We start from the raw sequence: 15,623 nt of genomic DNA, 5'->3' as shown, positions 1-15,623 counted from the left end.
ATACCCGCAACATGCAATAAAATTGCCGGGAACAGTTAATCTCTGGCTTAAGGGTATGACGTGATAGCGTATTGATTTAATTCCCGTATATGCAGAAGGTCGTTCTCTATTATGCACTCATATATTCCCGGGAGTCATAATACCCCTCATGCGCAGCGGTGCGGCGATTTAGGGATGCGCCACTGCCCTGCCATGGGAGGTGCTGTTACCGATGGGCGTTGGGCGATCCTAGTTGCTCTTCCCCACTCGAGAATCATTAATGTAGCTATGTAGCTGCCACCTGCCACGGAGGGCAGTATTGCTCATCATCCGAGAGGCAGATTGTGATGACGCCGCAAGGAACGTCACCTAGGTGGACCACGTGCCTCCTAGGTTGCTCTGTGGGGACTACCTGCCAGAGCCATACTAGTGATTTTTTTAATATACATCCTCCGCTTCTTTTCTTTGCGCCCTGCGCCCCGCCGCGGTGGCTAGTGGTGACGGCGCTAGGCTGCTGACCCAAAAGACGCGGGTTCGATCCCGGCCGCGGCGGCTGAATTTCGATGAAGGCGAAATTCTCGAGGCCCGTGTGCTGTGCGATGTCAGTGCACGTTAAAGAACCCCAGGTGGTTCAAATTTCCGGAGCCCTTCACTACGGCGTCCCTCAGAGCCTCAGTGGCTTTGGGACGTTAAACCCCAAAAAACCACACCAAACCAAACCATCTTTGCGCACTGCTCCGCCTTAGCTTGAATTGCAGGGCATAATGTTTGCAGTTTTTGGGAGCCGGAAACATGACACGAATGCCATACCTGCCAGCAACTTTTTTAATCCCATGTGAAAGACGGTACTATCACGGGTTTGTTGTGTTCTTTCTAAGAAGTGAAGAAGCAGGCAGTGACACTTCTTCATAGCCACAACCTTCTACGTCTAGCGTCTTCAATGAAGGCAGCCTCGGCAACTCATCTGTAAGCCTTCTTCGGCGTGAAGACGCATAAGGAAGGTATGCCCTTCCATTCCATCATTTCGGAGAACAACTCGTGGCAGGATACCGCAGGATACTATACGATGCCGCACAACTTGTTAATCGGGTGCGTCCATTGATGTATCACTGGTGACCATGATGAAAAAGGGTTTATTGAAATGTGTGGTGTGTTCCTTGAATCCTTCTTAAAATTTCTGTCGTTCTATTTGAAATCTACAGGAATTGGTTATGGTGACAGTTTCTTCGTGCAGCGAGCTGGGGTGCGCATTTGGTCAAGGGTAGCTCCTGCTCTTAGTGACATGTTCTTAAGCTTTGTTAACAAGAAGGTAGATCTTATTCAGTTGACCTGTTTCGGAAGGCCTTTCGTTACGTCGATGATACTTAATTATCGCCGACAACTTTGACAGCTTCGTACGCAGGGTAATATACATAGTTAAATTGTTTAAGGATAGCGGTATGGACCTCAAGTTCACGTACGAGGTTCCAAATGGGGGAGGGTTGCAGTTTCTGGACCTTCGATGACTGAGAACACGGACCATCTTTGTTGGAGTTACTGTTCGCGTTCCGCGATAGGCTTGTTAAAGTTTGCGTCAGCCGCCGCGGTGGCTCAGTTGTTATGGCGCTCGATTGCTGACCCGAAAGACGCGGGTTCGATCTCAGCCGCGGCGGTGGAATTTCTATGGAGGCGAAATTCTAGAGGCCCGTTTACTGTGCGATGTCAATGCACGTTAAATAAAACCCGAAATGGACAAAATATCCGGAGCACATGACTACGGCGTCTCTCATAGCCTGAGTCGCTTTGCGACGTTAAACCACCATAAACCAAACCAAATTTTGCGTCAGCACACTCGAAGCTCATCAAGGATGAAATCACCGGCTCGCGTTTAAAGTGAGCTGCATCAAAGTCTTGCCACCATCGCATCAAGGAAAGTGCTGCTTATCAGGTGGAAATCCTGGTTAACAGCGGATATCCAGGTCTCGTGATCGGTAGAACCAGCGAGAAGATTATTCGCTCGGTAAAGGGCCAGTGAAAAAACGACAAGAAAGGACAACAAAGCAAACCCCTGATAGTACCGTCTGTGCATCGACTTCCACATGGGATTAAGAAAGTTGCTGGCAGGTATGGCATTCGTGTCATGTTTTCATTTCCCAAAAAACTGTAAACATTATGCCATGCGATTCAAGCTAAGGCGGAGCAGGACGCAACGAAAAGAAAAGGAGGATGTGCTGTCAGACATATTTATTTATTTATTTATTTCGAATACCCTCAGGGCCCGGGTCGGGCGTTACAGAGGGGAGTGGAATACTCAACATAATTAAGATAAAAGCACAGGCACATATATATATATATATATATATACATATATATACACATATATATAGGGGTGTCAAAAACAGTGCAAAAATAGTAAGGAACACCAGAAGGTAACAATAAACATCCAAGAATTCAATACAAGTACTACAAGTAAGGAACACCAAAATATAACTGTAGAACACAATACAAGTAGTAATACGGGGGTAAAAAATAAATAAGCAGTGCGTAACGATTAATCAGGAACACCAAAATGAGCTTTTAAGGCATTTTTGAACAATGTAACATCAGTAATAGACACAAGATCTTCGGGAAGGTGGTTCCACTCTGTTATTGAGCGCGGGAGAAATGAATTATGAAAGGTATTCGTGTGGCATGCGAAAGATCCAATTTTATGACGATGGTCCACGCGATGTGACACATAAGAGGGCCGGTGGAGTAAAAGATTGTGAAGTGTGTCGTGGTAGTATATTTTATGGAGCAAACAAAGTCGCTGTATCTGACGTCTCAAGGAGAGTGGAGGTAGGTGTAATGTGTTTTTCATGTTAGTTGTGCTGGCAGTACGATGATAATTACTGAGAATGTAGCGAGCAGACCGATTCTGAAGAGCTTCGATGGTTGTTACCAGATGATCAAGGCCGGGATCCCATACAGAAGCAGCATACTCAAGCTTTGGACGGATAAGTGTTTTATAAAATTGTAATTTAAGAGATGAAGAAATGTTCGCAAAATTACGTTTCAGATAGCCTAGAGATCTGTTAGCGTTGCTAGTTATATAGTTGATGTGCTGTTCCCATGATAATTTGGATGAAAATAAGACGCCCAAGTATTTGTAAGATGTTACCTGTTCAAGCGGGGAATCCTGAAGAATATAAGAAGAAACATTAGAGTTAATTCGAGATACATGCATTAAGTTACACTTGTTAGAGTTAAGAGTCATTAACCAATCCTGACACCATGCAGTTACTGCGTTAAGGTCTGATTGCAGAATCTTTTCGTCATTGGGATTGGTTATTTCACGATAAATTACACAGTCATCTGCGAAAAGGCCAGCGCGAGATTGAATTTTGGTGGGTAAGTCATTTATGTAAATTAGAAAGAGCAAGGGAGCAAGAACGGAGCCTTGTGGCACGCCGGAATCAACGGGGACATAATTGGAGTCGATTTCGTTAATCGTTACGTATTGGGAGCGATTAGTAAGAAAACTTCTCAACCATGCAAAAACGTTGGGATCCAGGTTAAGTTGCTGTAATTTAAAGAGGAGTAGAGTGTGTGATACCTTGTCAAAAGCCTTAGAAAAGTCTAAAAATATGCAGTTGACAACACCGCCGTGGTCGAGGACGCTGTGAAGAAAGTGAGTGAAAGATGCCAGCTGCGTTTCACATGAATAATATTTTCTGAAGCCATGTTGGGAACTATGAAAAAAAGATTGAGAATCAAGATGGGTAGCGATTTGGGATGATATGATATGCTCAAGAATTTTGCATGGAACACATGTCAAAGATATGGGGCGATAGTTTTTAACATCATGCTTGTCACCATTTTTATGTGTGGGAACCACCTTCCCTACCGCCCAATCATCAGGAACCAAGCCGGTGGATAAAGATTGGTCGAAAAGTTTTGTTAAGATGATAGATGAATAAAATTTGGTGTTTTTAAGGAATTTTGACGTGATACCATCAGGACCAGAAGCAGAAGAGAGCTTCAGGCAATCAATAATCTTTTCGACACCAGCTGGATTAACTGTGATGGGAGGCATTGGCGATAGCGGAGGTATGTCGAACAGAGGTTTAGGGACGTCTGCATGACTAGAGAACGATGCTGCAAAAAAATCGTTGAATGTAGAGGCACATTGTTCATCTGTTAACGGTAGACCATCACTGGAGTTAATAATCATCCTATCGCTTTCAGGGCCTTTTACTGTTCGCCAGAACTGTCGAGGATTTGAACGTAGCAGATTGGGGAGGGTGTGTTGAAAGAAATAGCGTTTGGATTCCCGTAAAGCGCGACTGTAACTAGCATTCGCGGTGCGATAGGCTTGCCATCGCTCTGATAGTTTTGAGGTTTTAGCTAGGCGGTATAAACGCTTCTTTTTATTGGCTAGTCTTCCGAGAGCTTTATTATACCATGGTGATTTGGTGCACTTAATTACTCGTATGGGGATGTGCTTGTTGATGAGCTCGGCTGTTTTGGTTTTGTACAAGTCCCAGTTTAATTGTAGGCTGCGATGTTCAAAATTTCTCAAAAATTCGTCACAAAAAGAAGATAATGCACGATTAATTTCGTCGTAATTTCCTCGGCTGTAATTCCTAACAATCTTCATTTTTTTTCCTGCTCGGGGGGCAGGGAATCCGAGCGTAAATTCAAGGAGTGAGTGGTCGCTAAGTCCTGGAAGAATGCTGAGGTTTGAAATTGATTCAGGGCATGTAGTTAAGATAAGGTCAAGAGTGTTTTCAGAATGACTAGTGCATCTTGTAGGCAGTGTGACGATTTGAGAAAAATTGAACGTTGAGCACAAGTTAATAAAAGATTTAGATTCTGAATCAGTAGGAAGACTACTGGGGCCATCCACGCCCCAGGAGATATTAGGGTAATTAAAATCACCCAAAAGAAAAATAGGAGAACCAGGATACCGAACACAGATTAGATTAATGACATCGTGTAGGTTGTTAATGAATTCGAGGTCTCTGGGTGGTGGACGATAACATACACCGACTGTGATCTTCCTGCCTTTTATGTTTAATAAAACCCACGTTATTTCTAGATTGCTTGTCACATGTATTGCGCATGAGGATATGTTATGGTCTACGGCAATTAGTACTCCGCCACCTGGCCGGCAATTTCTATCATTACGGTAAAAGTTGTAGCGTTTGTTACATTCTAAAATTTCATGGTCGCGTATTTTGCTTGAGAGCCATGTTTCTGTTAGTACTACTACGTGGGCTGCACAAGAATCAATAAATGAACTTAACTGTTCACGGTTTTTCAGGACACTTCGAATATTAGTATACACAACAGAAAGCTCATTAAAAGGTCCACGACCCCTCTGTGACCGCTAAGGTGATAAACTAGAAGGTTGGATGACGCCACTGGGAGAAGGGCTAGAGGATAGCGCAAGGTCAGTGACAGGTTTCTGGGTGGTCACAGCCTTGTTTAGTTGAGATTCAATGACGGTTTTCGTGGTAGGGTTGTAGGTGTAGCACTTCCCGTTCATGTGGAGCCTTTTATACTTTAACTGGTATGACGTGCTGCGAGTCTTGGCAAATTGTAAAAGCGTTTTTCTAGCTAGCCTAGTTGAGGGACAGAAGTCTTCGCCGACAGAAACCTTGTTCTTTTTTATCGTGTCTCGATTGGACAGAATTAGATCCTTAGTCTTGGAATGAACAAACTTGGCGATAATGGGCCTGCAAGAATTCTCTCCGGCACGTCCGAGCCGATGTGCACGCTCAATGTCATCGGAGCTTAAAGAAGAAAAGGCTGGTAATTCGGAGAGTACTGAAATTAACTTTTGTTCAGCGTCCGATGGGCTTTCTTGGGGCACTTCAGGTATGTTATAAAAGATTAGATTATTGCGCCTGGATCTATCTTCGGCGTCATCTAGGCGTGCGTGTAAGTTAGCACATTCCTGCTGGAGGGTTTCAATATTTTCTTGTGTCGCCAGCATATCAGTTTGCAGAGTGTCGATAACAGACACCTTTTCTTCCAGGCATGTTAGCCGGTCGACAACTTCTGTCAGTTTTTGACCTAAGCTATCTTGCTTATTGCTAATTTCAGTAACTGAAGCTTGAAGTAGCTCTTGGCTGTTTTGCACCGCGACAGTTCTTGAGTGTACGTCGCGAAGCAGCTTTGATATTTCTTCTAGATCCATGCTTTGTGTATTAGCCCTCGTACCAGGGCCAGGGCCAGGATTTAGTTCTACATCACCAGCAATTAGTAATAACACTTTCACGACATCAGCACACTCAGATATCACAGAAATAAGCACTTCTGGGCTCGGAAACAGCAAAAGGCAACGATCTCCGGTTTTCTTGCTATAGAGAGACGGATAGCAACTGACCTGCACAATGAAGAAACGGTTGGCATAAGTAGTCCGCATCGCCGTGCTGTCTCCGAGCCCACGAAGGGTCCCTGTGGCGACGCTTGGTTTATATCGTCGGGCAGGGATGACGTCACTGTAGTCGATGATGTGAAGGTAGTTGGCGGGATCTTTAAAGCCGCAGCGCTGTAGATTAGACTGTCTTGCTCTGTGCTGTGGCACGTTTCCACTGGAATCCAAGGCTCGTGATAAGGCGCGAACAGGACGGTGCTTTCGTTGAAGGCGGCGTATCCAGAAGATGCCAGGAATGCAAAAATCTGCACAATGAAGAAACGGTTGGCATAAGTAGTCCGCATCGCCGTGCTGTCTCCGAGCCCACTGAAGGGTCCCTGTGGCGACGCTTGGTTTATATCGTCGGGCAGGGATGACGTCACTGTAGTCGATGATGTGAAGGTAGTTGGCGGGATCTTTAAAGCCGCAGCGCTGTAGATTAGACTGTCTTGCTCTGTGCTGTGGCACGTTTCCACTGGAATCCAAGGCTCGTGATAAGGCGCGAACAGGACGGTGCTTTCGTTGAAGGCGGCGTATCCAGAAGATGCCAGGAATGCAAAAATCTGCACAATGAAGAAACGGTTGGCATAAGTAGTCCGCATCGCCGTGCTGTCGCCGTGCTGCTGTCTACGGTACGTCGCGTGCAAACTGGGCAGAGTGTACAAAATCCCCCTGTCGTGCTCAGAAGTGTACTTAGGCCTAAGTGGCCGATGTTTGAATGTGCGGCTGATGAAGAATGCCGGAGATATGGAAAAAGGCTACACTTCAAACAATATTGTTCTTCATTGTCGTAACTCCAGCAAGCGCAAGAAGAAATGTTCTCACCTGTTTTCCAAAACATCTGCTCTTTTTCATCACCGAGATCGTGTAACGCGGGAGATAGTTGAAGCCTATCATATCGCAGAAACGGGGCATACGTATGTTAGTGTCCCTTTAGTTGGATTGTATAGTAGGGAGATAAGTTTTTGAAAGAGCGAGTGAAAACTGTGTGTTATACTTTGCCTGCACATCGGTGACATGTGGCGTGCGACTACTCTGAGTTTGTTTTAGTTGTATATATAGGAGCTTCTGACTAAAAATTCTTGTATACTTGTGAGTAAGCGCTGTGTCTCCTCAGTGTCGTTGTTTGTTAGCGCCTGTATTTTTCATAATGAACGTATACTAACTAGCTCAGTTTTCTGCCCTTTTACAAGTCATTCTTCATGTCTGCAGCTAGCGGGGCAATGTATTGTCGACCGCGCCTCAACGCCATCAAGGAGCGCCGCCACACCCCACGCTTTAAGCAGAGCACCGGCGCCACAGACATGACACAAAAGCCACGCGACGCGACGCGGATTATGATGGCCCGTCACCGCCCGCGTGCTTCCACCTCTCGGCAAGAACGGCACAATTGGATGCGACCTGACATATGCGCTCCTGGGGGGGTTCAACCTTTCCCGTATTCTCGAAAGCCACCCCTGTCCGCCTCCCCTACCCAGAGCGGTAGAGTCCGTGACTCATGCCCTCCGACGCTGCTCAGCGGTGGCCAGAAAAAAATCTCATGGGGAATTCGATGCCGCGAACCCAGACGCGGCACACACAGAGAGATTATGTAGTTCTTTATCTGCGGTAGTTTCCATATAGAGGGCGCTATGCGGTTACCGATCTCGCTATATGTTCTAATCGCTCGTCCTTCAACCAGGTGCTCACCCGCGAGTCGCATCTCATCTTCGCCAGCGGTGGCCTTGAGAAGCCACCTGGCGGACACAAGGACGCCGCGGCCAGGACTTCCGCAGTGACCGGAATGCAGAGCCCGGGGTCCGGGTGGAGCACCGTCCGGCAAGGGTCTCAGCCCGCTTCGTTCCTCTGCTGCTGCTCCCAACACGCGAACGTCAACGGAAGAGTGGACATATTCGTGGTAAGCGGTGTGTGCCTCCTCAGCCGGCTGTGACACGTTGTCGCGTGACCAGCTCCCGGGCAGCGCCAGGATGACGCTCTTGAAGTGTACGCGTCCCCGCGACGCTTTGTTGAGTAGCACAGAGGCTTTCCGAAACAATTCCTGCGAGAGAAGTCGTTGCCCGTCGTCAACGTAGTGCCGCCGCCTCAAGAGACCACAGAGACGCCCGCAATATGCTGTACATAATGAAAGTACGATTTCCGAAACGTGTTCGTTCGAAACAGAGAGCATCAAGTGTTTAGAAAAATATAATTACCGAGGATAAGTAAAGCAGACTCGCCAGTCGGCGGTGTCGTTTGCGTACGTTTCACCGCTGTCATTGCGAGCGCATCGATGGAGCCGGATTTCAAGGCACGTGTTTCGTATTTTTTCAGGCACGTATTTCGTATTTGTGAGGCCGTATATAGACGGAGGCAAAATGCGAAAGCACCCGCGTGTCATGGGATGTCAGAGCGCATTTAATAACCCTGGGTGGTATAAACCGATACACATCTCTCCACTACGGCGTTTCTCAAAACCCACGCATCGTTTCACGACGTTAAACCACATACTAAATTATTTTTATTTGGTTTAGATATGAACCGCTTCAAAGAACAGAGGTGATATAGAAAAAAAGATATATCAGACCTTTACTATTTATTAGATAGTTTTGGGATTTGCTCGAATTGCCGAGAACGAGAAGTGCCACACAACAGTTCCAACGATAGTAGCTGTTAACATGTCAGAGACGCTGACTGATCTGTGGCAGCTTCGGCGGCGAGAAATGAACGTTGCTCAAACGAAGTGCGCAGCGGTGCGCCCTGCCATTCCTGCATGCGAACTTGCACTAGGTTATTCAATAGATATTCTGGAACAGCTTATTTACAGCAGATTTAGTAGTTATTTAGGTACGCCATATTTACGTTATTTAATGTTCCGTACAATTTATTTCGCTCTGCATAACTTAGGAAGCTTATATTTATCTAATATAATTTAGATACTGTGAATTGTCTGCAGCTATTTGTCGCACTACATGCAGATTTCTGAATCATTATTTAAGTTAGCCTTGTGGCACCAGGGCATTTGGATGCACCTCAACAGTTTCAATGGCGGTTATTCAATGCGCATTGAGATTGTCTCTTTGACAGTGTCCTTAGACGGCAGGTGCATTGGGGAAAGCAAAGGCGGCACAGAAAACCATCACTAATTTTCTGACTTCTCCTCGCACATGGGACGCACTAATTGCTGTAAACGCGAAGGGAACCAGGTTCAACGACCAGTTTCGCGGCGCGATCAACCAAGGCGCCGGACTCTTTCGTTTGTTTCCAATCTCCTTTTGTAGTTTTGTAATATAACAACGAGTGCACGCGTATGCGTGTGCGTGAGATGCCATCTGAACAAAGCAACTTTAGATGGACTCTGTACATTTTTTTAAACAGCCCTACAACTCGGGTCGCTATAGTACAACGGGAAGCTTTATTGAAATGTGTGCGCAAACATCAATCTGCTGAATTCGCCATTTTTAGCTGTTTTCCGACAGTTATGAATTGTATTTTATGGTGTGGTGTGGTGTGCTATGGTATGGTATGGTATGGTATGGTATGGTATGGTATGGTATGGTATGGTGTGGTGTGGTGTGGTGTGGTGTGGTGTGGTGTGGTGTGGTGTGGTGTGGTGTGGTGTGGTGCGGTGCGGTGCGGTGCGGTGCGGTGCGGTGTGGTGTGGTGTGGTGTGGTGTGGTGTGGTGTGGTGTGGTGTGGTGTGGTGTGGTGTGGTGTGGTGTGGTGTGGTGTGGTGTGGTGTGGTGTGGTGTGGTATGGTATGGTATGGTAAAATAGGGTATGGTTTGGTTTGGCAATGGTTTGGCGTGCCATACGATACGGTGTCGTGTGGTACGTATTAAAGCGGGAATTAACATAAAAAAGCTGTATGTTTGCAGCTAGAGATGGCATAGTTGAGTATTCGATATTAAATTTCGGCTCCGTGTGCTCTTTAATCTACACTAATGTCGCAAACGACATAGGCAGTTTGGAATTTAACATAGATCGACATGCCACATCTGCACCCCAGATTTCGCGTCCTTGAACTCGGCAGCCGAACGTCATTGCTACTAAGCCTGCGCACTAGGCAGTTCTCAGGAATGAAGCCAGTGTGCGACCTTGCACCGGAAACTGTAGATCAAAACGCACAGCACATTTTATCCGACGCCGGTGGTGGCGAAAACAACAGAGGGTGAGCCCAATAATTACTCATACCAGCCGATCACGGCTTGTACGAATATTCCAGCCGGGAGTAGGGCTGCATATGCACACCACAGCATCATTCATTATGCAACGTTGCGAGCAGCACGAGATACAAAGAGACTAAAAAACGGTTGTGCCCGTTGTTCTAGAAAAATTTTGCCGAAGACACTTTGGAAATTCTAAAGTGTGCTTGGCGAAAGCCTTGGGGTCAACCCACTGCATATAGCATGTCGTACTATCAGCGTCAATTGAAACGCGAACAAGCCAATTGAAACGCGAACACACCAACTCGTAGATATTATGCTAGGGAGGCAAAATACATGAGCAGTTGATTTTCCCATCGAAGCCGAAAAGACCGCTCATCTGAAATGTTAATAGGCCACGCCTGTATTTCACCTCCAGCCTCTAATATGCTTGATTTTTTGTGCTCGCGTTTCAGGTGTTTTGTTCGCATTTCATTTGACGCTGATAGTACATGGCGCCCCAGTGGAATGGCCACAGTCTTCGCCGATATCACTTTGAATTACCCAAAGGTGCTTGTAGTAAACGAAGGACTGTGGGCCGCTTCCGAGCCATGAGTCTTACTCACTCGACTGCAACGAGACGGCTGGCGAAGGAGCGGCAGTGCAGCTGCCACCGCCGACGCGCGCGCCCTCGTTCTACCGCTACTGTGTGACGTCACGGTTCCTATGCACAGGTGAGCCCCCAACCAGCGCGCAGGTTACTAAAGGCGGCGGGGGGGGGGGGGGGGGGTGTTTGCGCCACTGCGCAGAGGAGAGGCCACAGTTGGCACGATTCCAGCGCACGGACGGACACCGCGAGTATGAGCCATTAAACGCTTTCGCCTTAAGTTGTCGTGCATCGTTATCGGCCTTTGAAGTATATCATAATGTAAGCTGACTTCGACTGACGTCGGTAAAAATACTGCATCGTTTTGAGACAAACAAGAACACACCGCACACACTGGCGTCAAAAAACAAAAAAAAAAACACTCACTTTGTTGAAAATTCAAGTACTTCACCAAGAGAAAAAGTAGGATAAGAAGCGAACTCCAACGCGGCTGCCAAGCTGCGTTTATGGTACACGTATTCGTTTCGTCTTCATCTTTTCTGTTTTCTCGGTGCTGTATTGCAGCGCGATGCAGAGAAGCTCAAAGATTTAGCGCCCGAGATGGTAGAAATTACCTGGATCCCTAAACTATGGCTTCTCTCACAACCTGAGTCGCTTTGGAACACTAAACACCCTAAACCAAACCAAAGATTTACCAATTACTCACTAGACAAGCAATAATGTTGCGCTTAAAAAGGAAGAAATCTAAATTTGCTGAGCACTGGCAAGAAGGGCATAGTTCCCGCAGTTGAAGAATGTCAGTATTGTTGCTGAACTTCAGCTTTTCTTTCCGCCGCGCTGGACTGATTTCTCTATCAGAAAACAAAAACAAAATGCACTAAAGCGATCGCCTTCCCGAAGGCTTCGCACCCGCGTAAAACAATTTACCTTGATGGCCTCGACGACAGCATGGTCAGGATCGACAGAGTCGTCTATGTCGACTACCACTTCCCTGTACCCGCCATCTGGTTTGTCCATTGTCAGTGAGAGAACGGCGGCAGGTGTCACAGCTGTCTGCAGAGCATACAGCGGCAATAGAAACCTGGAAGACGCAGACAGCCAAGTCGTGTCAGCGCAGATATGGAGCAATGCTTGCAGCATGTCAGCTTAAGACAAACAAGGTACATAATATATACACATCGAAATTTCTTCTTCCGGCTTAAATTCATATACAGCAACTGTTCAGTGTTTATGCTTGTGAACATGAGCACAGCTAACAGGGGTACTGAAATTCATACATAATAAAGTCCAGCACAGCTTGTGAGGTCAAGTGGTTATCATGTTTAAAACAGAGTGAACAGAAAGATTGGATGTCGTTACTTACGGGCGCTTCCTTAGTGATGGATACAGTCACGAGCGCAACATAGAAAACTTGAGCTTACTGCGTTGTGCTAAGCCAATGATCTTGCTTCGCGGCTCGACAAGTGCGGATGCGCCGGTTTACCACGGAGCGGACAACTATACTGTGTTGTCTGAAAGCTCAAACGACAAATGCAAGCTCATGCCTGCCGACCAAGCACACTTCGCTCACTACGGAGATGGAGCTTGGCAAGCTTGTATTGTTTCTCCAATTGGTGACAAGAAGCCTAAGTGCTCAGCTTTCACTGCTACAGGGCAAATGCGTTTTTAGAGTTTGATAAAATTCCTAGTGTGCTTGACCAATTCATTCATTTCTCTAGATAGATTTGTTCAGCTTGGAACACTATCTTCTCTTTTGTATCTTGTCTTTATCTTTACATTGGCATTCTCCCAGATAACCCAAAGGAACTTAGGATTAACGGGTCCAACCGGTGAACATTGGGAACCTTTACTGGTCAACATTGGGAACGTTCCATCAGCACTGAGAGACTGCTGACAAAAAAAGGGTTGATAGCTGCCTTCTTTTCTCTCTGATTGCAACTGTCACCAGCATGCAATCTCCGCATGCACACTCGAGCCACCTTATAACGGCCGCAACTAAAACGAGCACTAATTGTTACGAGCGAGATTGGTCATCATCATCAGCCCTACTACGCCCATTGTAGAGCAAAGCATTCGCACACAGCTCCAATTAACCCTGTCCTGCGCTCATTGCGGCCACCCTGGCCCCGCAGACTTCTTAATCTCGTCCGCCCCAGGAGCTTTCTACCGAAAGCTACGCTTTCCTTCTCTTGGAATCCACTCTGTTTCCGTTAAGGACCAGCGGTTATCTTGCCTTTGCATTACATGCCCTGCCCAAGCACATTTATTTCTCCTGATTTCGACTAGGATGTCATTAACCAGCGTTCATCCCCTCATCCACCCTCCTGCTTTTCTGTCTCGTAATGTTACACTTATAATTTTCTTTTCTAGAGCATGCTGCGTCGTCGTTGACTTAAGTTCAACCCTTTCATTATCCTCCACGTTTCTGCTTCTATAGAATATATATAGGATATATTGGATATTGGTAAGTTGGTATTCATGATCTGAATTAACCTACTAATTTGTTTCATTCCATTTTTTTTCTTGTTATTTCACGCTCGTGATCTGGATCTGCGATCACTACCTACCTAAAGTAGATGCATTCCCTCATCACTTCCAGCAATTCGCTACCAATCGTAAACCGCTGTTCCCTTTCGAGGCTTGTTGAACCTTGCTTTGGTTTTCCCAATACTAATTCTTAAATTCACCGTTCTGCTGTGCCTGTCAAACTCATTGACAGGCTTTGCAGTTCACCTCCTGAGTGACGTAGCAGGGCAATACCATAAGTTAGTCGCAGATTACTAAGGCATTCCTCATTAACTCTCTTCAAAACTGCTCCAAATACAGGCCTCTGAATAGCTCCTGTAAACAGGCGGCGAATTGCATTGGCGAGATCCTGTCACCTTGCCTCATATCCTTCTTTATTATGATTTTATTGGTGACTTTATGGAGGGCTACGGTAGCTGTGCAGTCGTTATAGATACCTTCTAGCATTTCTACATAAAGCTCTTCTACACACTTATTCCTCAATACCTGCATCAGTGCCGAATTTTCGACTATGTAAAGTGCTTTCTTGTAATCAATGAAGAGTACATGTAGGGGTTGGTTACATTCTCCACATTTCTCTGTCGCCTGATTGGTGTGAATATGGCCTATTGTTAGGTGCTCTTCCTTTAAGAAAGCCTGCTTGTTCATTTGGTTGATTGGACTGTAAGGTTGTCGTGACTCTGTCAGTGATTATCTTAGTAAATACAGTATATGTAATGCACTGTAAACTGATCGGTCTATAGGGTGATAATACCGTCATAATATATATTAGAGCATTGACACTGCGCCTCAGATACAGGCCTATACTAAACACCTGTGGCTGCACAACTCGGTTACAGCGAACAAGGAGGCGCTGCACACTCGGCCCCGCCGTCGATAACCACTGCTTCTTGCAGGAGCGGACAGCGACGGCCGTCTCCCGGCCTCCGTGTCCACTCCCCCTTCCCCTTCCTACGAAAATAGCTAGGCGCATAGAATAGCAAAAACAATAAAAATAAAATACAAATACGAAGTACGGTGGAAAGTGCGTAAGCTTTGCGTTAGCTGTTCTCTCTGCGCGAATATGACCGGCAGCGACAGGTGGACACCGTGTGTTTTCGCGAAGACTAGCAAGGCGCAATGCTTCGAAAGCTACGTTCTCGTACGCGACATGCCGGGCACAAAGGCTTAAATGTCGGGGGTAGTTTTTTTTATTATTTGAAGAATGCGCCACTACGCATAAGTCAAGTATGGGCACAGGAATGGCAGCCGATATGTTCGGTGAAAAAAAAATCTCTGGTCCTCGTTCGCTAAAACGGTGCGGTGCACCACATGCTTGCTTCCATCACTGCGATGACCACTCTGCTCTGGAACCGGAAGCAAGACCAGCCCCTTGGCATAAGCGCAATTGACATAATCAAGGTAAACTGTCACCGGTGGGCAACTAACACATAATGATAGAGTTTGACAGACCAGGGGCCGTGCCGCCCCAATTGAACTTCTCTACATCCCCGCAGTGAAATGATAAGGTCCCGTAGATGGAAGACTGCGGAGACGAACAGGAAGTGCTCCAGTAAGGCAGCGCTCACGGACACGGGAACGGTGGAGGACGCTGTCGAATACCGCCTAATTGGACGCATGTGGCATGAGGATTGTCGTTGTGAGAAACTACTTCGTAGCAGTGATTACGAATAAGACCTTCTCCAAACTGCACCCGGGGCGAAGTTTTTGGCAATAGCGCAGTATTCATCTCAGGAAAGCATTTTCGAGCTTGATCACTCTGTTGAGAGGAGGCGGCCTCTTGGCGCCAAATAAAGTCTAATGTGCATTTTAAAAATGGGTAAACTGGTAAATTGGTTTATGAGGAAAGGAAATGGCGGAGTATCTGTCTCACTTATCTCGGCGGACACCTCAACAGCGCCGTTAGAGAAGGGAGGAAGGCGGGAGTGAAAGAAGAAAGAGAGAATGAGGTGCCCCAGTGAAGGTCTCCGGAATAATTTCGAACACCTGGGGATCTTTAACGTGCGCT

The 15,623-nt window shown here is 46.4% G+C and overlaps 1 protein-coding gene across 1 annotated transcript in view; it reads right to left on the bottom strand.

Moving 5' to 3' along the window:
- The window catches only part of LOC149325454 (calcium-activated chloride channel regulator 1-like), a 34,499-nt gene extending 20,820 nt beyond the window's left edge, over positions 1–13,679 (bottom strand). Inside the window, exons 1-3 of the mRNA XM_089564292.1 lie at positions 13,657–13,679; positions 12,017–12,170; positions 8,051–8,399 (exon numbers count right to left, since the gene is read on the bottom strand). Of these exons, the coding sequence (XP_089420418.1) occupies positions 8,051–8,399; positions 12,017–12,170; positions 13,657–13,679 (526 nt within the window). The remainder of the gene's footprint in view (positions 1–8,050; positions 8,400–12,016; positions 12,171–13,656) is intronic.
- Between the last annotated feature and the right edge of the window lie 1,944 nt (positions 13,680–15,623).

The sequence above is a fragment of the Amblyomma mixtum genome, chromosome 10 (genome assembly GCF_055824585.1).
Source record: "Amblyomma mixtum isolate Tamu chromosome 10, ASM5582458v1, whole genome shotgun sequence".
Classification (NCBI taxonomy): Eukaryota; Metazoa; Arthropoda; class Arachnida; order Ixodida; family Ixodidae; genus Amblyomma; species Amblyomma mixtum.
The sequence above is the reverse complement of the archived record's forward strand: the minus strand, read 5'-3'. Positions and strand labels throughout refer to the sequence as shown.